Here is a 20,049-nt window from a genome sequence, read left to right as displayed (position 1 = left end):
TGTCTTGTTTCCCAGGTGACAAGTTGTGGTGGGCGGACCAGGGAACGGACCAGATAGGAACCTGCGATAAGAAAGATGGCGGCAACTGGAAAGTCCTGAGGAACAGCACATCCCCTATGATGCACATGAAAATCTACAATGAAACCGTACAGAAAGGTGCAGGGGACGGTTCACACCCTCTCTTAGATCTGCTAAATGTGAAACAAAACACCAACCTTAGGCGCTGCAACAGGGATATTTGTTCCCCTTCTTTGATTTGTTCTGTTTTCTGGCTCTGTTGTTTCCCAGGCACCAACCTCTGCAGCAGCAACAACGGCGACTGTTCCCAGCTGTGTCTGCCTACCTCCCCGACCACCAGGGCCTGCATGTGCACCGCCGGGTACAGCCTCCGCCGGGGGCAGCAGTCCTGCGAGGGTACGCCTTGCGTTCTCCAACCAGTCAAGTGAAAGCGGTGACTTGTTAAATGTTCCCAACCCGGAATTGTATTTGCCGCAGGCGTCGGCTCCTTCCTCCTGTACTCCGTGCACGAGGGCATACGAGGGATTCCTCTGGACCCGTCGGACAAATCCGATGCCCTGGTACCAGTGTCCGGCACTTCCCTGGCAGTGGGCATCGATTTCCACGCCGGTAGGTTCACAGTGAAGAAGCAGTCTCGGCGCTCAGGAAACCTCAGAGCTGATAGGACTCTTGTCCTCCCTTCCTTTTTTCAAGATAACGACACCATTTACTGGGTGGACATGGGCCTGAGCACCATCAGCAGGGCCAAGAGAGACCAGACCTGGAGGGAGGATGTGGTTACCAATGGCATCGGCAGGGTGGAGGGCATAGCAGTGGACTGGATAGCGGGTGAGAGACTCTGATCTGGAAAAATCTCCGATCCAATCCTAAGCTGGAACTTGCACCGCAAGAACATCCATCGTCTCAACTTTGTCTCTCCACGTTTTGGTGCCCGCTGTTCTCACTGGCTGATTTATTGATTACTAATACTACTCAAGTAGTGCACTTGTTAAATAGGGCAGTGTTCCCCCTGGATGGTTATTTCTGTTGCCCGACGGCATCACTGAAGCCAAAGTTAGCTTGCGCCTCTAAATGCGACTGAGGTGTGGAAGGGTGGCCAACAGAGAGAAAAGAAGTAAGGATCAGCGGGAGGATGCACAGCAACAAACATTGTCCAAAGTGTGGAGCCCAGAAAATAACACAGGACAGGGTATTTAATGTGAATGGAATTAGCGTTCTACAACAGCACGTCCTCCCTTGCCGGGAAGCATCTCAAAAACAAAATGTCCCAGTTTTTTTTTTCCGATTAACCGGCAGAATAATCGACAGATTACTCGATTACTAAGATAATCAATAGGTGTAGCCCTCCCGGTTAGCGGCCCGCCTTTATTTGGGGTTTTTGCTTCTGTAGCAGCAGCTGGATGAAGATCCTTTTTCAACCCCTGATTGGTTTTGTCTTTGCAGAACCACATTTTTTTTTCTTGACGGCACAGTAATTCTGTGCTGGTGTAAGTGGGTGTTGAAAATTAAATATTGAAGAAGCAAAGGCGCATCATGTCTAAAAACTTGTGGCTTGCTCTGTTCAAGGTTAGCACGAGAGATTCCCGACCTTTCTGAAGTCATAAGCGAGGCGGTGAAAACAAGCAGGATCACCAGAATTTATCTTCAAATGTGCCGTTCTTCCCCAGGAAATATGTATTGGACGGATCAAGGGTTCGATGTGATCGAAGTGGCCAGACTGAACGGCTCCTTCCGTTACGTGGTGATCTCCCAAGGCCTGGATAAGCCTCGGGCCATCACTGTCCATCCGGAGAAAGGGTGAGGGGAAACCAGGCCGGGCCCCCTGCCAATGTTTACTGCAGTTGTCCACCACCATCTGTCGTAATTTGCCCTTATTATTGATTGAGAAGGAAGTGTGTGTGTGTTTGCGCAGCTACTTGTTCTGGACCGAGTGGGGCCAGTATCCCCGCATCGAGCGTTCCCGCTTGGATGGAACTCAGAGGGCTGTTCTGGTCAATGCCAGCATTAGCTGGCCCAACGGAATATCCATCGACTACCAGGTAGAGCTGGTACATCGCAGATAACCGGAACCCCCGTGCGATTCTGTTATTAAAACCAGCGCCGTCTGTCCACTTGCAGGATGGTCTGCTGTATTGGTGCGATGCCAGGACAGACAAAATTGAGCGCATCAACCTGGAGACGGGAGAGAACAGGGAAGTGGTGCTGGCTAACAACAACATGGACATGTTTTCTGTGTCTGTGTTTGAGAGCTACATCTACTGGAGTGACAGGTGAGACGAGCCTCCACTCCTGCCCGCCCCCTGTGGCAGGTGTTCACATTTCCTCTGCCGCTCAGTTCAACCGCTCCTTGCTGGTATGTTTTGGTGCAGGACGCACGCCAACGGCTCCATAAAGAGGGGAAGTAAAGACAACGCCACCGACTCTGTGTCCCTGAGGACTGGCATTGGGGTGCAGCTCAAAGACATCAAGGTCTTCAACCGGGCCAGACAGCAAGGTGGGTTACTGGACCTTAACCTCAGCTATACAAGACGCTAACCCAACCCATCCTAGACCCCAACCACACCCATCCAGGACCCTAAACCCAGCCATCTCAGACCTAAACCCCAGCCGTCCCAGACTCCTAATCACAACCGTATCAGACCCTAATTCCAGTCATCAAGGATTTTGCTGCATTCTTACAGAAATCACTTTTCCATTTTCCGCGCAGGAACAAACGTGTGCAAAGACAAAAACGGCGGCTGCCAACAGCTCTGCCTGTACCGTGGCAACGGGCAACGAACGTGCGCCTGCGCCCACGGCATGCTGGCCGAAGACGGGCGTGGCTGCCGCGACTACGACGGCTACTTGCTCTACTCGGAGCGCACCATACTGAAGAGCGTGCACCTGTCGGATGAAAACAACCTGAACGCACCCATCAAGCCCTTCGAGGACCCGGAGCACATGAAGAATGTCATCGCCCTCACATTCGACTACAGGGGAGGGGGCGGGAAGGGAGCCAACCGCATTTTCTTCAGCGACATCCACTTCGGCAACATTCAGCAGATCAGCGATGATGGCTCGGACCGTAAGACGGTGGTGGAGAGTGAGTATCCCTTTGGGTCATTTGACCGGAGGTAGATTCAGAATATCCAAGGACACAGAAGCACACAGAAATACACAATTGTTAACATGTTACACCGACGTAGTAAGCAGAAGGTTGACATTTCCCCAAGCATCTGATGGATGTGTTTCCTGTTATTAGTCCCAGTCGCTCTTTCTGATCACCAGTCAATGTTTCCAAACACTGGTCAATGTATCCTAGCGACCGCAGCGATAGATGACGTCTCCTCCAGACCAGAATCCTCTCTCCTTCCGTTGTGTTCCAGAGGCTTGAAGTTGTTTTCCTGTACCTCTTGACCGGTGTTTGTGTGTCGGATGTTGTCCAGAGCTGCTATCACATCGCTGTCCCGTGGGCCTCAGCACCGTTGCTGCTTGGTTTCCCCTTCTTGTAAAGCCTCAGCAGGTCCTGTCTGAACTTTTGGGACATGAGGACATAGAGGATGGGGTTGACCACTGTGGAGGAGGCAGCCATGATTCGCGCAAACACACTGAATGGTCCATATCGCGGCGAGGTGCCCGTGGCCCCCGAGCTCTTGTTTGCAAGCAAGGCGAGTGTGAGTCCGTAGGACGGCAGCCAGCAAAGGGTGAAAGCCAGCACCAACATTGCCGACGTCTTTGTTACCTTGTGTTGGTAGTGTTCGACCTGGGGGGCAGCGCCGGCCCGCCGGCTTTTCCACAGGAAGCTGTAGATCTGGCCGTATGCGGTGGCAATGGTGCCCAGTGGAAGCAGGAAGCCTAAGAGGAAATAGATCAGTCCGTAGATCAGTTGGTCCCTGTTGGAGAGGAAGGTGAAACAGGCCAGACTGTCTGGTGCCTGCAGGGTGGTCCCCACTGAGCGGAAGACCAACTGGGGTGCAGCGAGACAGCACGCCAGCACCCAGAGGAGGAACACCACTGCCGAGATCCGGCGCGGAGAGAGGAGACTATAGGCTCTTGCAGGCAGCACCACTGTCAAGTAGCGGGAAATGGCGAGCACAGCGAGGGTTAGGGCACTGGCGGAGGAGCAGGCCGAGCCCAGGAAGCCCACCAGGCGACACATGGCGTCCCCGAATGGCCAGCCCTGGAGGGCCGCCGCGGCAGTGTGGAAGGGGAGCGTAGCGAGCAGCAGCAGGTCTGCGGCGCTCAAGGCCAGCAGTAGTGCGTCCGTCCCTGTCCCCGAGCGTTGGAGCGATGGCCCGGTGCCTCCCGCCCTCCTTTTTCTCCTCCCGCACAATATGACCACCACCGTGACTTGCCCCCCCACGCCAAGCAGGAGGATCAGCGCGTCCAAGACCGGGACCAGGACCCGCTCCACGTCGGCCGTCCCGCTGCCACTGATGTTCCCCGGCAGATCCTCACTTCCTCTAGGGCTCCGCACGTCTGCGTCGGCCATCGTGGGGATCCCTCTGACTCGCACCACCATCTCGGATCGATAGAAGTTGTCGGCGTTGACCTGAAATGATGGAGAGCACGCAGGCGCTGCTTTCAACCAATATTCACTCCTTCACCACACAAGGTCACGGGATCCCAGTTGTGGGTCGTGTCATTCTGGATTGATCTCGATAGAGAGACGTGGCGGCAGCCGAGCAGGAATGCGACGAAGGCGAGGAAGACGCCGGGTGAACTCTGGACCGGTTGTCCCAGAGCTGGGCGGGGATTGATCGCTATGCTTTCCCTGGACGGCCCCACCGCCGCCAAGCTACTCCCTTTTTTTCCCCCCATTGTTTCATCTCAATTTTCCAGCTGGGATCTTCACATTTTCAAACTGTTATCTGCTCTCACACACACACACACACACACACACAACTCCAGTGTAAACACCAGTGGAGAACAGAAGGAAGTCTCACCGGCCATCAGAAGGCTGGGTAATTATTTACAGCCACTCTGATAGCAAACACTGAACTGCTATCACTTGAAATAATGGCCATAAAGCCACTGCAGGCATTCAGTGACTGGCCTTTAGCTTAGCACGTGGGCTCTCAACTTTGTGAGCGGTGAGAGAATGCTTGCCCAGGTGATTGGGGGTCAACAACAGCCGCAGATAAGAGTGACGGCCAAGGTTTACTATCGATGAGCAAGGCTGCGCACGAAAAGCCGTCTGGACCGCACCGTGCCAGGTGCATTGATTTATGAGAACGATTAGTGTTGGTGCCGGTGGTCGGTGGCAGCACTTCAACTCAAATGCTTCTCAAATGCACTTCATCTCCTTCAGAGCACGGTTGCGTCCGGGCAGGCCGGATCGGGTTCCTCTCTGGTGCGGCAGGAGTTACGCCGGCGCCTCAGCGCAGGAAACACAATCCGGAGACCCTACACAAACAATATGGAGGCCATCCGCGACCATTGGCTTTGCGGTGGGGTTTTCACAGCAGATATTTTTCGCGTTGTTCCTCGGGGGTGGTGCAGCTGCGCTCTATTTGCCACCACAGAGACGTTGTGTTCCTCAATCTTGGCTGACTCCACTGAGTCCTTTGGCCTGCGTTCAGGCGCGATGCGTTCAGGCGCAGCGATCCACAAGCCCGGTCTCTTGCTCAATCCGAAGGCCGTGGAAAAAAAGGGGCCTCTTTGCAGGAATCATAACGGAAAGTCATTTTATCTTTTTTCGGGAATTGTTGCCATGACCTCCTCACAGAGCTATTCACTGGACAGAAGCCCTGAATCAAAAGCTGTTTTTTGGTCATTAATACCAATAACACAGAAACAGCCAGGTCTCAGCTAGGGAGCTGAGGCATCCCCCCCCCCATCCCTCGCTTACTCCTCACCCTCCCCCTCTCTCAGATGTGGGCTCGGTGGAGGGCCTGGCCTACCACCGAGGCTGGGACATGCTCTACTGGACCAGCTACACCACCTCCACCATCACCCGCCACACTGTTGACCAGAGCAGCTGGGGCGCTGTGGACCGGCACACCGTGGTCACCATGTCCGGCGACGACCACCCCCGGGCCTTCGTGCTGGACGAGTGTCAAAGGTCGGAGCCGTCGCCGTCGGTCGTGTAACGCCCGCTCCCCGTTAATGCACCTCAGAGCTCTGTACCATATTTTTGTTCCTCTAAACAGCCTGATGTTCTGGACCAACTGGAATGAACAGTCTCCCAGCATCATGCGCGCCACCCTCACCGGCGCCAACGTGCTGGTCATCATCGGCACCGACATCCGGACCCCCAACGGCCTGGCCATCGACCACCGCGCCGAGAAGCTCTACTTTTCCGACGCGACGCTCGACAAGATAGAGCGCTGCGAATACGACGGCACCCGCCGCTACGTAAGAGACGCACTCACAGTGGCCTCTGCGTTGACCCACAATTGTAATATTTACATTCCGGTGTGTCTGTTCGAGATGGATATTTCCTGCATTTTCAAAATACGTGAATGTGCCGCCCTCTGCAGGTGGTGCTAAAGAACGAGCCGGTGCACCCATTCGGCCTGGCTGTGTACGGGGATTACATCTTCTGGACGGACTGGGTGCGGAGAGCCGTGCTGCGTGCTGACAAGTACACTGGCGGCGAGATGAAGGTGCTGCGCGCTGACATCCCCCAGCAGCCTATGGGCATCATTGCCGTGGCCAACGACACCAACAGTTGTGAGTTTCCGCGGCGAGCTCGCGTGCATCCGTTGTGAATGCATGTGTGTGTGTGTGTGTGTGTGAGTGGGGGGGGGTCACACTCGTGAGTGCATATGTGTGAGGGGAGTCAGGCTTACACACCATCTCGTGCCAGTAACTGGTCTCTACCCAGGCGAGTTCTCGCTGTGCCGCGTCAACAACGGGGGCTGCCAGGACCTGTGCCTGCTGACCTCTGAGGGCAGGGTCAACTGCAGTTGCCGTGGCGACAGAAAGCTCTTGGAGGACAACACCTGCGTAGGTAATGAAGTGTCTCCAAGATCCGTCGACTGAATTAGATTTCAGAATCGGGGATCATAGATTACCGACCAGCTACAAAATGGAACATTCGTTCATTCATCAAGTGAGAGTTCTAGTATTGTATATAAATGATATTCCACCTTTTCTCTCAGCTCTGAACGCGACCTGTAATAACATGGACGAGTTCGAGTGCGGTAATGGAGACTGCATAAACTACACCCTTACCTGCGACGGCAAGGCCCACTGCAAGGACAAGTCGGACGAGAAGCAGTCTTACTGCGGTACGTGAAGCTCCCACCCCGTCTGCAGGTAGATGCAACATGTCTGCTGAATCTCAACCTTCCCCTTGTGATTTTAGCTAGCCGCGAGTGCAAGCGGGGCTTCAGGCGCTGCGCTAACGGCCGCTGCGTGGGACACCGTTCCTGGTGCAACGGGCGCGACGACTGCGGAGACAATTCCGACGAGGTTTTCTGCAACAGTAAGACCAACGGAACTGTAATGGTGACACTGTAACCCTCCTGCAAGCGCCCACATGTGTGTTTAATGGTTTATTCTTCTGCCTTGTTTTGTGCTATCCAGCCACCCTGTGCTCGGCCGATCAGTTCCAGTGCAGGGACGGGGGCTGCATCTCCAACTCTAGCAAGTGCAACCAGAAGGTGGACTGTGATGACGCCAGCGATGAGATGAACTGCTGTGAGTTCCACAGATTGTCCAGATTAGGGAGGCATTCGGGGGGGGCTCCATGTAACCTGCTGTGTCCGTCTTCCCCCGTCAAGCTGCCACGGACTGCTCTAGTTACTTCCACCTGGGCGTGAAGGGAGTGGCCTTTCAGAAGTGTGAATTCACCACGCTCTGCTACGCCCCCTCCTGGCAGTGCGACGGTGCCGATGACTGCGGGGATTTCTCCGATGAAAGAAACTGCCCAGGTTTTGTCTCTTTTCCCTCAAATAGTGGAGTAGTGGAAAGTGGAGGCGCCCAGCTCAGACAGGGATCATCAATCAGTTGTTATTTTTACATTTGGATTTTGTGGGTTCAGGCTTAGCTTCGTTAAGCACTCGCACCGCCTTCACCGATCCAACCACCTGTCTCTGCCCTGAACAGGAAGTGGGAAGACAAAGTGCCCGACGCCATTCTTTGCCTGTCCGAGCGGACGATGCATCCCCATGAGCTGGACCTGCGATAAGGAGAACGACTGTGAGAATGGCGCAGACGAAGCGCATTGCGGTAAGACAGTCCGAAAAACAACACCGAAAACATCCAAAAAAAAAAAAAAGCAGTTGGACCTCGCTAGGACTTGACCGTAAGATCCAGGCTCTGCATCTTCCTTGCAGACAAGAACTGTTCCGCCTCCCAGTTCGAGTGCGGCAACCACCGCTGCATTCCCAACCGGTGGGTGTGTGATGGAGCGGATGACTGCGGAGATGGCAGCGACGAGGACAGCAAATGCAGTGAGTGTCTCTGCGGCCCGGTGAACGCAAAGAATCCTCGAAAATGTTGCCGTATATCAATGGCCTCTTTCCGCCACAGAGAGCAAGACATGTAGCCCTGAAGCCTTCCAGTGTCCCGGATCGCACATGTGCATCCCCGAGCGCTGGAAGTGCGACGGCGATAAAGACTGCGCCGATGGCTCCGACGAGAGTATGAAGGCTGGCTGTGGTGAGTTCGAGTAAGTGCGGTTAGAGAAAAGTGAAAGGAGGGCTCATTTCATTTGATCGCCAAATGCCTTCTTTTAGATGCCTCAGTTTTCAACAAAACCTGCGGCAGCAATGAGTTTATGTGCCAGAACTGGCAGTGCATCCCCAAGCACTTTGTCTGCGACCACGACAACGACTGCAGCGATGGCTCCGACGAGTCCCAGGAGTGCGGTGAGCGAAAACCCGGCCGACCTTTTCCCGCAGAAGCCCCCTGCTTTTTAGCGAGTGGCTAAATGTCCTCCTCTTGGCGCTGCAGATTATCCCACGTGTGGGCCCAATGAATTCCGCTGCGCCAATGGACGCTGCCTCATCCAGAGCTCCTGGGAGTGCGACGGGGACTTTGACTGCCATGACCAGTCCGACGAGGCGCCTAAGAATCTGCGCTGCTTGGGTCCAGGTATGCCAATGGACAGAAAGGAAAATGTAGTCGCAGTGAAGGTAGAAGACACACCTTCTCACCTTCTCGCCTTCTCCTCCCCCTGCCTCTCGCAGAGAAGAAGTGCAATGACACTGCGTATGTCTGCCAGAACGGCGACTGCATCAATGAGACACTCATGTGTGACCAAAAGGACGACTGCGGCGACGGCTCAGATGAGCTCAACTGCTTCATCAATGAGTGCCTGAATAGCAAGCTGAGCGGCTGCTCTCAGGTCTGCGAGGATCTGAAGATAGGCTTCAAGGTATGTGGGACCCCTCCGACCCTCCAGAACCCCCAAGGCTACAAGCAGAGTTTGCAACGTGGCGCTTTTTTTGTCTTCTCAGTGCCGATGCCGTCCCGGCTTCCGCTTGAAAGACGATGGCAAGACGTGCGTGGACATCGACGAGTGCACCACCACCTATCCCTGCACACAGCGCTGCATCAACACTCACGGTAGCTTCCACTGCCTATGCGTGGAAGGCTTCCGCCTCAGCCCCGAGAACCCCACGATTTGCAAGTCGACTTCCGGTAAGGAACATCACCGTCACTGCAAATATCGCAATGGATTGGATCATAACTCCTGTGCTCTGTTGTGCAGATGAAGAGCCATTCCTCATCTTTGCCAACCGCTATTACCTGCGAAAGCTCAACTTGGACGGTTCCAACTATACACTTCTCAAGCAGGTTAGACACTTCATCCTTGCTTGGCACTTGTGTTTGTAATGGCTGATGGACAATAGCTCTCATACATCTCCTGCGCCTTGACAGGGCTTGAACAACGCCGTGGCTCTGGACTTCGACTACCGCCAGCAAATGATTTACTGGACGGACGTGACCACGCAGGGCAGCATGATCCGACGCATGAACATCAACGGTAGTGATGTCCAGGTCAGTCCAGCTCCCTAGAAGGTATCCATAACCTCTCCATTGAGGGGCGGCTGTGGCTCAGTTGGAATCCACGCATGTCAAAGTGCCCTTGAGTTGATCCCTATGGTCTGGCTAGCGCATTGCACAGTAGCTATGGTGCCATCAGTGTGTGAGTGAGAGAGTGATCTGGTGTTAAGCGCTATGTAAGAGGAGAACGTTTCCCCTTTACCGAACAACCGCGGTGGTGAAAAGTGCATTTTAGCATCAGCAGCAGTGCAAAACTGAAATAAATGGCTTCTTCCTTGGCCCACTGCTCCATACCTCACAATCCTGATGGCAGACAGACAAACCGGGATTAAATCGTGCAGAAAAAACATGGGAAACGTAATTGTGCTTATAAGGTAATGGTCGGGTCCGTCTATTTAAACTGACTTAGTGGCAGCACAGCTGGCAATAGCCGCCTGCTGTCGAAGGGAGAATGCCCACAGGGTACCTTTTAGCTGACATCCCCAATCTAATAGCAAACAAGTAAACAAGAATGGCTTATTTTTCTAAGTAAGCTTGTAAGCTAGTGATCCAGTTTTAGAATAAAAGAAAAAAATAAACCGCATTATTCTCCTCTGCAAGGTCCTCCACCGCACGTCGCTAAGCAACCCAGATGGCCTGGCAGTGGACTGGGTGGGTGGGAACCTGTACTGGTGCGATAAAGGCCGCGACACCATTGAGGTGTCGAAGCTGAATGGAGCATACCGGACTGTTCTGGTCAACAGCGGCTTGAAAGAGCCGCGCGCGGTTGCTGTGGACGTGCACCATGGGTAAGAGCGGTGTGACATGTTATTAACCATGCAGGACCATGCTTGACCATGGTCTCTTACGCATAGCAGATGCATACCATTTATAGGAATGATCTGGACAGGGACAATATTTTTCAATGATAATTGTTTGATAAATAAGTAGCACGAGGAAGCAGTGGCCAGCAGTGGCTAGCAGATGAAATATCTGGCAATCTCAGAGGATCAGTGACAGCTGAGACAATGGACTCGGTCCTCCAATCACAAAAAGAGGTAAATGGACCGCTGCCTGCCCCCTGCAGGTACCTGTACTGGTCGGACTGGGGTGACAGCCCCCACATTGGGAGGATCGGGATGGATGGCACCAACAGGAGTGTGATTGTGGAGGACAAGATCACCTGGCCCAACGGCCTGACCCTGGACTTCATCAACGACCGCATCTACTGGGCAGATGCCCGGGAGGACTACATCGCGTTCGCCAGTCTCGACGGGACCAACAGGCACACAGGTAGCACAAGCGCAACACAAGGGGGGGGGATGTTTTTGTATCGTGGATTCCCCCATGTGTCATCTCTACTGTGTTATCCCGCAGTTCTGGCCCAGGACATACCCCACATCTTCGCCATGACGTTGTTCGAGGAGTACATCTACTGGACAGACTGGGAGACCAAGTCCATCAACAGAGCCCATAAGACCCTGGGAGTCAACAAGACCATGCTGATCAGCACGCTGCACAGGCCCATGGACGTCCACATCTACCACCCATACCGCCAGCCCGACAGTACGACGTCTTCCTCACTCCCCTGCTCCCCCTCCCCTCGTTGTAAATCACCCATACATTCATCTGTCTTCTCCCTCTAGTGGTCGGACACCCCTGCCAGACCAACAACGGTGGCTGCAGCAACCTATGCCTGCTCTCGCCTGGCGGGGGCTACAAGTGTGCCTGCCCCACCAACTTCTACCTGGCAGCTGATGGCAAACACTGCCTGTCCAACTGCACTGCGAGTCAGGTGTGCACTCTATAGACCCTCTAGTTGATTCAGTGGGTGACAGTATTATCACTACCTGATGAGTAAGACACCTGCAGGTGTTCATAACCTGGAGGTGACCCAGATGTGTGTGTTCTTGGATCAACTAGGATCGTCTTGAGCTTTCTTTTCGGGCACAAATCTTAAATCAAGTGCTCTTCCGCCCCCTCTCAGTTTGTTTGCAAGAATGACAAGTGCATCCCCTTCTGGTGGAAGTGTGACACTGAGGACGACTGCGGGGACCGGTCGGATGAGCCGGCGGACTGCCGTGAGCTGCGCCTTTTCAGCATCATTCAACATGCTAGTGTTGCCGTGTCGGGTAACATGAGTCTGTCTCGTCCCTGCAGCTGAGTTCAAGTGCCGGCCGGGCCAGTTCCAGTGCGGCACGGGGATCTGCACCAACCCCGCCTACATCTGTGACGGCGACAACGACTGCCAGGACAACTCAGACGAGGCTAATTGTGGTATGTAGTGCCCTCCTGCACCTGTGGGACCTTTTGTATTGTTTCTGCCGATTCTGAGCCCCTCCCTCCACCGGTATCCAGACATCCATGTGTGCCTGCCCAGCCAGTTTAAGTGCACCCATCCCAGCCGCTGCATCCCTGGCATCTTCCGCTGCAACGGCCAGGACAACTGTGGCGAGGGAGAGGACGAGAAGGACTGTCGTGAGTCGAGCCTTCCTTCTTCCTGACATTGACGCTTAGCTATCCTCGTCGCTACTGGCCGCCATCTTTCAATTCCAAGACTACGAGTCACTTCAACCGCTCCAAGTTTACCTCGGTCTTGCATTGTGTTTTGTGCAGCGGAGGTGACATGCGCGCCCAACCAGTTCCAGTGCGCCATCACCAAACGCTGCATCCCCCGAGTTTGGGTGTGTGACCGCGACAATGACTGCGTGGACGGATCCGACGAGCCGACCAACTGCAGTAAGACCCCAGGACTCTGCGGCACGAATCTAGTTCTCTGTCCCCAGAATTTGGACGATCATATTTGATACTACTTCTCCTTTGGGCTACTCCCTTCTGAGGTCGCCTCATCAAATCCCCTGCCTCCTTCTAACCCCTTTCCTCTCACACCTACAAACTTCCTGTCCTCATTTCATCCATCCCTAAACCTCCTCTCTGGTCTTCCAGATCTTCACCATATCTCTTCTGTCCATGTCCAAACCATCCCAGTCTCCAGAACCTCTAACACATGCTGTCCCTCTGATGGACTCAATTCTGATCCTGTCCTCGAGTCATCTCCTCAGTGTCTCCAAACCAGATGGTTGCTCTCACTTCTCCACCTTGCTTTCGTTGTGGCTCATACTCTTTTCTCCACCTCCTATCCACCCTATCCATTGCTCTGGACTTTTGACCCTCAGTAAAATCCTCAACATCTTCATCTCAGTAATAGATAAATCTTGCTCATTGTGCGCTGCGTGGAGAGGACCTGTTCCGGCCTCCGCGGGTCGGAGCTAGTGTGTTCTCCCTCGTGCCTGCGTGGCTTTTCTCCAGATTCTCGGTCTCCCCCCCCCCCAGTAAGCCCAAAAAAAGTCAGCGGGTTTGAATGACAGGGTGAATAATCACTCTGATTGATGGATCCAAGTTAATCCCCGTCTCTCACCCACGGGCAGTTGTGATTGGCCCGTGAGCCGGATAAATTGTCCAGAAGATGAATAACTGATGCAAGCAGCTTCACGAACGCCACCTCCGTCAAGTCTTTCTCTCTAAATCCCGCTCTCCTTCTGTGTCACAGCTCAGATGACGTGCGGCGTGGACGAGTTCCGGTGCAAGGACTCGGGTCGTTGCATCCCAGCGCGCTGGAAGTGCGACGGAGAGGATGACTGCGGAGACGCTTCGGATGAACCCAAGGAGGAGTGCGGTAGGAGAAAGATTGAGGAGGAGAAGTCTGGACGGTGTCGAGGAGTATGAACTCATCGTGTGTGTGTGTGTGTGTGTGTGTGTGGCTCAGATGAGCGCACCTGCGAGCCATACCAGTTCCGCTGTAAGAACAACCGCTGCGTCCCAGGCCGCTGGCAGTGCGACTATGACAACGACTGCGGCGACAACTCGGATGAAGATAAGTGCGGTAGGTCCCAGATGGCAGCCGCCACGCTTCCTCACCCGCGTCCTCCGATCGGTGTTGTGTTCGCTGGACTGAAGTCAGGAGGAGCTCCGGCTCTCCCTCAGACAGTCCTGAGGCCATTTGAACATCTCATACCATCTCGTGTCTATTTTGCATTTCACACTGGCCGGTCGCTGTGAGCCAGAGGTAGGTGTTTTCATAGTTTCTGCTCGACCCTCCACAACCTCAGCCCCCCTCCCTTCCCTCTCCCTTGCCGCCTCCCCCTTGCCTCCCCAGCTTGTCTACTGCTTTGTGAGCCTCTCCTTCTCTTCGGCCTCCTCCAGTGCATCCAGTTCGTTACTTTGTTCCACTTCACCTTTCTCTCCTGCTTCTCCTCGCCGCTCCCCCCTTCCTCGCGTTAAGCGAGCCTCCTAAATGGCCTCCCTCTTTGCCCTCAGTGCCTCGCCAGTGCTCTGAGAGCGAGTTTGCCTGCACTAATGGCCGCTGCATCGCCGGGCGCTGGAAGTGCGACGGGGACCACGATTGCGCCGATGGCTCCGATGAGGTATGACTCCGGTTCCTCCTCTCAGGCCTCCCCCAGAGGGGCCTGAAAGGGACTCAGATCCTTTTCCCGGCAGAACGGCTGTGACGTGAAGTGCGACAGCGACCAGTTCCAGTGCAAGAGTGGCCACTGCATCCCTGTCCGCTGGCGCTGCGACGCTGATGCCGATTGCATGGATGGCAGCGATGAGGAGGAGTGTGACAGCGGAGGTAAGTGCTCCGGGGTGTTGCATTGGGGAGGGACTCGGCGGCGGTGCCACCGTCCCCGTTGCCAACCCCTCTTTTCCCCACCTCAGTGGGGAGACACTGCCCCCTGGATGAGTTCCAGTGCAACAACACTCTGTGCAAGCCCCTTGGCTGGAAGTGTGACGGCGAGGACGACTGCGGCGACAACTCGGACGAAAACCCAACGGAGTGCGGTGAGGATCGGCAAGGGCAGCGCATTGGATGGTGCATGTATGCCTCTCTAACCTCCCCTTGCGCCCCCTCCCCCACAGCTAAATTCCAGTGCCCCCCCACGAGGCAGTTCCGCTGCCATAACGACCGCGTCTGCCTGCCCCTGTCCAGACGCTGCGATGGCGTCAACAACTGCGGCGACAACAGCGATGAGCGCAACTGCCGTGAGTTTTTAAGACAACCCTGGGGTTCGACGCCTTTCGAAAATTCGGTCGATCCATGCAAATCTTTGGTGAAGCCCAATGTATTCTGCTCGGCCACGTTGATGTCACTAAACCACCGGATCGAGACCGGCCGTTGGTTCTTGTTTGTAATATTTTCCCCTTTGGCATCTGTGTCTTTAAGCTCCTCCCTCCACACCAACGTGTCAAAAGGACGAGTTCCGGTGTTCGAACGGTCGCTGCATCAGCTCCGTGCTGCGCTGCAACTTCTTCAATGACTGCGAGGACTACGGCTCGGACGAAACAAACTGCAACAAGAAAGGTGCGCATAGACTCGCGGGCGCCACCCCATTGCCAGTCCTTGTGTCTTGGTGTTAAACAAGCTGTGTTTTCCTCGCCGCCGGCAGACACGGTGCTGAATGACTGTCGCAGTAACAGGACAGTGTGCGGGGATGGCGACGAGGCTCACTGCATGGTGAATGGCACCAACTCCTTCTGCTCCTGCAGGCCGGGTTTCCAGTCCAATGGCAGGAACAGATGTGAAGGTACAGCGCTCATGTTGGCCACGCCATGGCCGCTGTCTTCTGTGCAGCTTGGTTTCTAACCAGCAGCCATTACTTGTTGACAGATAAGAACGAGTGCAGGCAGTTTGGAGTGTGTTCTCACATCTGCAACAACACAAAGGGTTCCTACAAATGCAGCTGCCACAAGTACTTCACCAGGATCAATGACACCTGCAAGGCAGACAGTGAGTACTTCTACCAAAGAGGGGACTTCACAGCTTCACCGAGGTTGTACATGACGTCACTTTTTCCGGCCCCCCAGTTCAGAGACATGTACTCTACATCGCCGACGACAACGAGATCCGAAGCCTGGACCCGTTCATGCCCAACTGGCGCTATGAGCAAATATTCCAGGGCGACGCCAACGTGCGCATTGACGCCATGGACCTGCATGTCAAGACAAACCGCATCTACTGGACCAACTGGCACACGGGGCGCATTTCCTTCTATGACTTGCCCTCGTCTTCCTCCTCCCCAAATAGCAATCGCAACCGGCGTCAGAGTGACTCCAGGGTCACCAACCTGGAGGTGAGTCCAGGGGTGGACCCGTGGGTGGACCCAGCTCTGGAGGCGGTCATTGCAGCTTCTCCTTCTATATGCCAGATTCCAGATCTCAAGATGCCCAGAGGAATAGCTGTGGACTGGGTGGCGGGAAATCTCTACTGGACCGACTCCGGGAGGGACGTCATTGAGGTGGCTCAGATAAGTGTGGGACGACACCGCAAAACGCTAATTTCCGGCATGATCGACGAGCCCTACGCCATCGTAGTTGACCCACCGAGAGGGTGAGGAGGACTCCATTTTGACAAGGAAGCTGATGGAGAGTTTGTTGCGGTGACATTGTTCCTTTTTCTTTTACCATCAGGAAAATGTACTGGGCCGACTGGGGGAACCACCCCAAGATCGAGACTGCCGCCATGGACGGAACCATGAGGGAGACACTGGTGGAAGAGAACATCCAGTGGCCGACTGGTAAAACACATTTGGGTGTTGTTGGTGAAAAACAAACAGCACGAGTCTCCTAAAACTCGCCCTCTTTCCGTGCAGGCCTGGCAGTGGACTACTTCAACCAGCGTCTGTACTGGGCCGACGCCAAGCTCTCATTGATCGGCAGTGTGAGGCTGAATGGCGGTGATGTGGTCGTGGCCGCGGACAGTATCAAAAACAGTTGAGTGGCGCCTTCTCATGAAAGAACCCTGCCTAAGATACCCCCCGACCCCCCCTGACCTCTTGTGTTTCCCAACAGAGCTCAACCACCCCTTCAGTATTGACGTCTTCGAGGACTACATCTACGGCATCACCTATGTCAACAACCGCGTCTTCAGGGTCAACAAGTTTGGCAAAGGCCACATGGAAAACCTGACCACCGGCATGAACCACGCCACAGACCTGGTTCTGTTCCACCGCAACAAGCAGCCCGAAAGTACGCTGCATACAGGAAGGCGATTGGGAATTTTTAATTCGTGAATATCCATTTGAGCGCCTTGTGTTTTCTCCCTAGTGACCAACCCTTGCGACAGAAAGAAATGCGAGTGGCTGTGTCTGCTGAGCCCCAGTGGGCCAGTGTGCACCTGCCCCAACGGACGCACCCTGGACAACGGCACATGTGTGGAGCTTCCCACACCCACGCTGTCCCCTCTCTGTAAGTCTATAATGATAGCTACATGTACACAAAACGCACGCAAACGTCCGTCTGAATAACCCAATGCCGTGCAGCCCCACCGAGCGGCCCTTGCGCACTGCAATGTCTCAACGGTGGCAGCTGTTTCCTCAACGCCCACAAGCAAGCCAAGTGTCGCTGCCAGCCCAATTACGGGGGGGACCGGTGCGAGATCGATCAGTGCAGGGACTACTGCAGGAACGGAGGGACCTGCACGCCTTCCCCGATAGGCTCTCCCACTTGCCGGTGCCCGACAGGATTCACGGGGCCGAAATGCAACCTGCACACTTGCAAGGATTACTGCAAGAACGGGGGCAACTGCACCGTCAGCCCCGGGAATCAGCCCACTTGTAGCTGCCCGCTCGACTTCTTGGGTGACCAGTGCCAGTACCGTGAGTGACCCCGCAACTACGCCCACCTATGGACGATTGTGAAGTTTTGCTAGCTGAATATTGATGCACTTGTGTTTGTGTGTGTGTCCAGGAAGCTGTGAAGGCCACTGCCTGAACAGAGGCACATGCCTGCAGAGTGCCAGCGGTTCCAAGCTGTGCCGCTGCCTCCCCCAGTACACTGGCAGCATGTGCGAGATCGACAAGTGCCATTACTGTCGTGACGGCGAGTGCATACCTGACGGTCGCTTTGCGTCCTCGGGTGAATTCACCTGCCGGTAAGGAACCAAGCGGTGGGCGTGGCAACCAGAGGGCAAACACACCGACGCCAACATCTAACCGGTTTGTGCTTGCTTCTGCCCAAGGTGCACCAACGGGAGAATCCAGCCCAGCTGTTACACGTGTGACACCAACGAGTATTGCGCTAACGGCCAGTGCTCCATTAACGCCAACACACACCTTCCAGAGTGCAGGTATTCAGCATTCCTGTTTGGAATACCTCCGACTATCCCTGGCATGCAATGTTAGCTATACTCATGTGTGTGTGTGTGTGTGCAGATGTTCCCCGGGCTGGGCTGGACACCGCTGTGAGTCCGTGGCAAGAAGCGACGGCGGCTCGAGTTCGGGCGGGCGTGAGTTGACGCTCCCGATGTAGCATTTGTTGTGCAGCGCTACATATATGTAGCATTAGCTTTCAATTGACAGGTTGGCCATATTGTCGTGTGTGTTTGTGTGTGTGTGTGTGTAGGCACAGCTTCCATCGTAATTCCCGTGTTGGTCCTGCTGCTGCTGGTCCTGCTAGCTGCCGGAGCGTTATTCTGGTACAAGCGACGGATGAGAGGGTGAGTCTCGGCCCTTGAGTTTATTTTGTCATCTCCTTCTTCTTGTAAGATTTTGCTCCTTCCTTCCCCTGGAACTGCCTGCAATGCGACTCCCCCTCATCCCCCTGTAACGCCGTCTCCTCTGCTCCTCAGGTCTAGCCGGCCCGGCAAAACCGGCTCCAGGCGCTTGCGGTAACAGTTGCCGGGGTTTATGCTTTCTCTCCCCTCTGCCCTCTCCATCCCAAACCTCTCATCTGTCTCACCCATGAGTCATGGTTGTTGTCCTGTGACGGTGCCTGGTGTCCTGGTGGGAGCTGTAGCTTCTGTGGCTAATGTGCTATCGTTCCTGTTCGGCGGCCAGAAGGCAGATCTATCGAGAAAATGAAAATATCTCGAATAGATCTTTGTTCTTTGTTTGCCGTAGATCTCATACTGAGTGTCCATCATGATCGGGCGTACTGTATTTTGGTGTCCTGCACTACGCTGTACTGCGCTGTGGGTTGTATTGTGGCGTCGGCTCTCACGGGGAGAGCTGGTCTGTGCAACAGCATTCCTCCGAGCTCAGTTATGGAAAATGGAAGTGGGGACCTCAGGGCCCGGCTGATACGAGCTGTTCGGAGACGGGCGTTATCTAAATTATTGAGCCGAAGAGGCGCCGGGACCCTCTTCTACAAGTCTGGCTGCCTGAAGTCAGAGCGTATTTGGCCTCTTAGGCCAGATTTTATATGGCGCCCCCCTCTATGGCTGATATATAATGAAAGACATGGAATAGCGTTGTTTTTACTGTTGTATTTAATTTATAAGATAACATGTCTCCCAATTTACACGCTTAACAAAGACAAAATAATCTGAAATATAATATAAATACCCTTCCTTCCTGTAAGTAAGTATATAAATAATCCTAATAGCGATCATTAATAAATCACCTTCCCAAGCAGGTAGAGCAAGCAGTTACCCATCACCCAGGGGGAGTTATTTGGTATTATGGCTCGTAGAAATGTTATATATATTTTGTCGTAATATTAATTGGGTATGCAATCAAATTGAGTTTTTTCTTTTTTAGTGAATAGTGGCAACTAGTTTTAATATGATTATATTGTAGGGGAATTTTTTCCTGATTTTAGGGGGACCCCAGAGGCCACATCAGCCTTAGCGTTGGCCTTCACTGGCTAACAGGTTGGGCCCACGTTGGAGAGCGTTCGGCGGCAGTACATGGCGCTCATTCAAGCTAACGGATGTATTGCTCTGCCTCTGCTCGGAGGCGGGTCCCGTGCTGCTCCAGCTCAGCCAATGAGGTTTCGGTCGCAAAAAACGGACACCGGCGTCCGAGTCCGCTGTCCGGATACTTCCTGGGCTCAACGAATGCTGGATTTGTGTCGTGGCCTGTTTGCGAGATGGCTGCTCGGCAGTGTTCGGCCTCCCTTGCCCGTGTTAGACCATGACTTTTGACCCCGCGCTCCTCTTCACGCAGGGCCAAGGGCTTCCAGCACCAGAGGATGACCAACGGGGCCATGAACGTGGAGATCGGGAACCCCGCTTACAAGATCTACGAGGGGGAGCCAGACGATGACGCCGGGGAGCTGTTGGACGCCGACTTCACTCTGGATCCGGACAAGGTAGGTGGCGGTTTGGGGGTGTCTGAC

The 20,049-nt window shown here is 54.3% G+C and overlaps 2 protein-coding genes across 3 annotated transcripts in view; one reads left to right on the top strand and one right to left on the bottom strand.

Annotated features, from left to right (window-relative positions):
- The window catches only part of LOC147222081 (low-density lipoprotein receptor-related protein 1-like), a 75,581-nt gene that overhangs the window by 53,985 nt on the left and 1,547 nt on the right, over positions 1–20,049 (top strand). The window contains exons 33-88 of one of the 2 annotated variants that reach the window (XM_086168692.1): positions 16–156; positions 289–414; positions 496–627; positions 712–846; positions 1,686–1,815; positions 1,931–2,057; positions 2,137–2,288; positions 2,388–2,512; positions 2,726–3,100; positions 5,872–6,061; positions 6,150–6,354; positions 6,480–6,672; positions 6,827–6,952; positions 7,104–7,232; positions 7,310–7,429; positions 7,531–7,644; positions 7,728–7,877; positions 8,053–8,175; positions 8,283–8,399; positions 8,479–8,607; positions 8,685–8,816; positions 8,902–9,042; positions 9,138–9,325; positions 9,408–9,591; positions 9,662–9,747; positions 9,832–9,951; positions 10,558–10,745; positions 11,024–11,229; positions 11,314–11,502; positions 11,583–11,731; positions 11,924–12,017; positions 12,097–12,213; positions 12,295–12,414; positions 12,553–12,675; positions 13,487–13,612; positions 13,703–13,819; positions 14,254–14,360; positions 14,434–14,566; positions 14,653–14,775; positions 14,854–14,976; positions 15,158–15,295; positions 15,381–15,518; positions 15,602–15,721; positions 15,799–16,064; positions 16,140–16,321; positions 16,402–16,508; positions 16,584–16,703; positions 16,783–16,959; positions 17,038–17,178; positions 17,253–17,588; positions 17,680–17,863; positions 17,951–18,058; positions 18,144–18,217; positions 18,334–18,427; positions 18,560–18,598; positions 19,878–20,022. In XM_086168692.1, the coding sequence (XP_086024818.1) occupies positions 16–156; positions 289–414; positions 496–627; positions 712–846; positions 1,686–1,815; positions 1,931–2,057; positions 2,137–2,288; positions 2,388–2,512; positions 2,726–3,100; positions 5,872–6,061; positions 6,150–6,354; positions 6,480–6,672; positions 6,827–6,952; positions 7,104–7,232; positions 7,310–7,429; positions 7,531–7,644; positions 7,728–7,877; positions 8,053–8,175; positions 8,283–8,399; positions 8,479–8,607; positions 8,685–8,816; positions 8,902–9,042; positions 9,138–9,325; positions 9,408–9,591; positions 9,662–9,747; positions 9,832–9,951; positions 10,558–10,745; positions 11,024–11,229; positions 11,314–11,502; positions 11,583–11,731; positions 11,924–12,017; positions 12,097–12,213; positions 12,295–12,414; positions 12,553–12,675; positions 13,487–13,612; positions 13,703–13,819; positions 14,254–14,360; positions 14,434–14,566; positions 14,653–14,775; positions 14,854–14,976; positions 15,158–15,295; positions 15,381–15,518; positions 15,602–15,721; positions 15,799–16,064; positions 16,140–16,321; positions 16,402–16,508; positions 16,584–16,703; positions 16,783–16,959; positions 17,038–17,178; positions 17,253–17,588; positions 17,680–17,863; positions 17,951–18,058; positions 18,144–18,217; positions 18,334–18,427; positions 18,560–18,598; positions 19,878–20,022 (8,174 nt within the window). The remainder of the gene's footprint in view (positions 1–15; positions 157–288; positions 415–495; positions 628–711; positions 847–1,685; positions 1,816–1,930; positions 2,058–2,136; positions 2,289–2,387; positions 2,513–2,725; positions 3,101–5,871; positions 6,062–6,149; positions 6,355–6,479; positions 6,673–6,826; positions 6,953–7,103; positions 7,233–7,309; positions 7,430–7,530; positions 7,645–7,727; positions 7,878–8,052; positions 8,176–8,282; positions 8,400–8,478; positions 8,608–8,684; positions 8,817–8,901; positions 9,043–9,137; positions 9,326–9,407; positions 9,592–9,661; positions 9,748–9,831; positions 9,952–10,557; positions 10,746–11,023; positions 11,230–11,313; positions 11,503–11,582; positions 11,732–11,923; positions 12,018–12,096; positions 12,214–12,294; positions 12,415–12,552; positions 12,676–13,486; positions 13,613–13,702; positions 13,820–14,253; positions 14,361–14,433; positions 14,567–14,652; positions 14,776–14,853; positions 14,977–15,157; positions 15,296–15,380; positions 15,519–15,601; positions 15,722–15,798; positions 16,065–16,139; positions 16,322–16,401; positions 16,509–16,583; positions 16,704–16,782; positions 16,960–17,037; positions 17,179–17,252; positions 17,589–17,679; positions 17,864–17,950; positions 18,059–18,143; positions 18,218–18,333; positions 18,428–18,559; positions 18,599–19,877; positions 20,023–20,049) is intronic. The other variant, XM_086168691.1, reaches the window with a different exon arrangement.
- On the bottom strand, positions 3,107–4,688 carry LOC147222082 (galanin receptor type 3-like). The gene has a single exon (XM_086168695.1). It carries the CDS (start codon positions 4,517–4,519, stop codon positions 3,452–3,454), a length of 1,068 nt encoding a protein of 355 aa, XP_086024821.1. The 5' UTR covers positions 4,520–4,688; the 3' UTR covers positions 3,107–3,451.

This window comes from Fistularia commersonii, chromosome 21 (genome assembly GCF_037954325.1).
Source record: "Fistularia commersonii isolate RoL2024-O1a breed Wild chromosome 21, RoL_Fcom_v1.0, whole genome shotgun sequence".
NCBI classification, from domain to species: domain Eukaryota; kingdom Metazoa; phylum Chordata; class Actinopteri; order Syngnathiformes; family Fistulariidae; genus Fistularia; species Fistularia commersonii.
This window is presented reverse-complemented; position numbering and strand designations above follow the sequence as displayed.

Coding starts and splice junctions, on each gene's coding strand:
- LOC147222082 (XM_086168695.1), bottom strand. CDS start 4,519: ATGGTGGTGCGAGTCAGAGGGATCCCCACGATGGCCGACGCAGACGTG.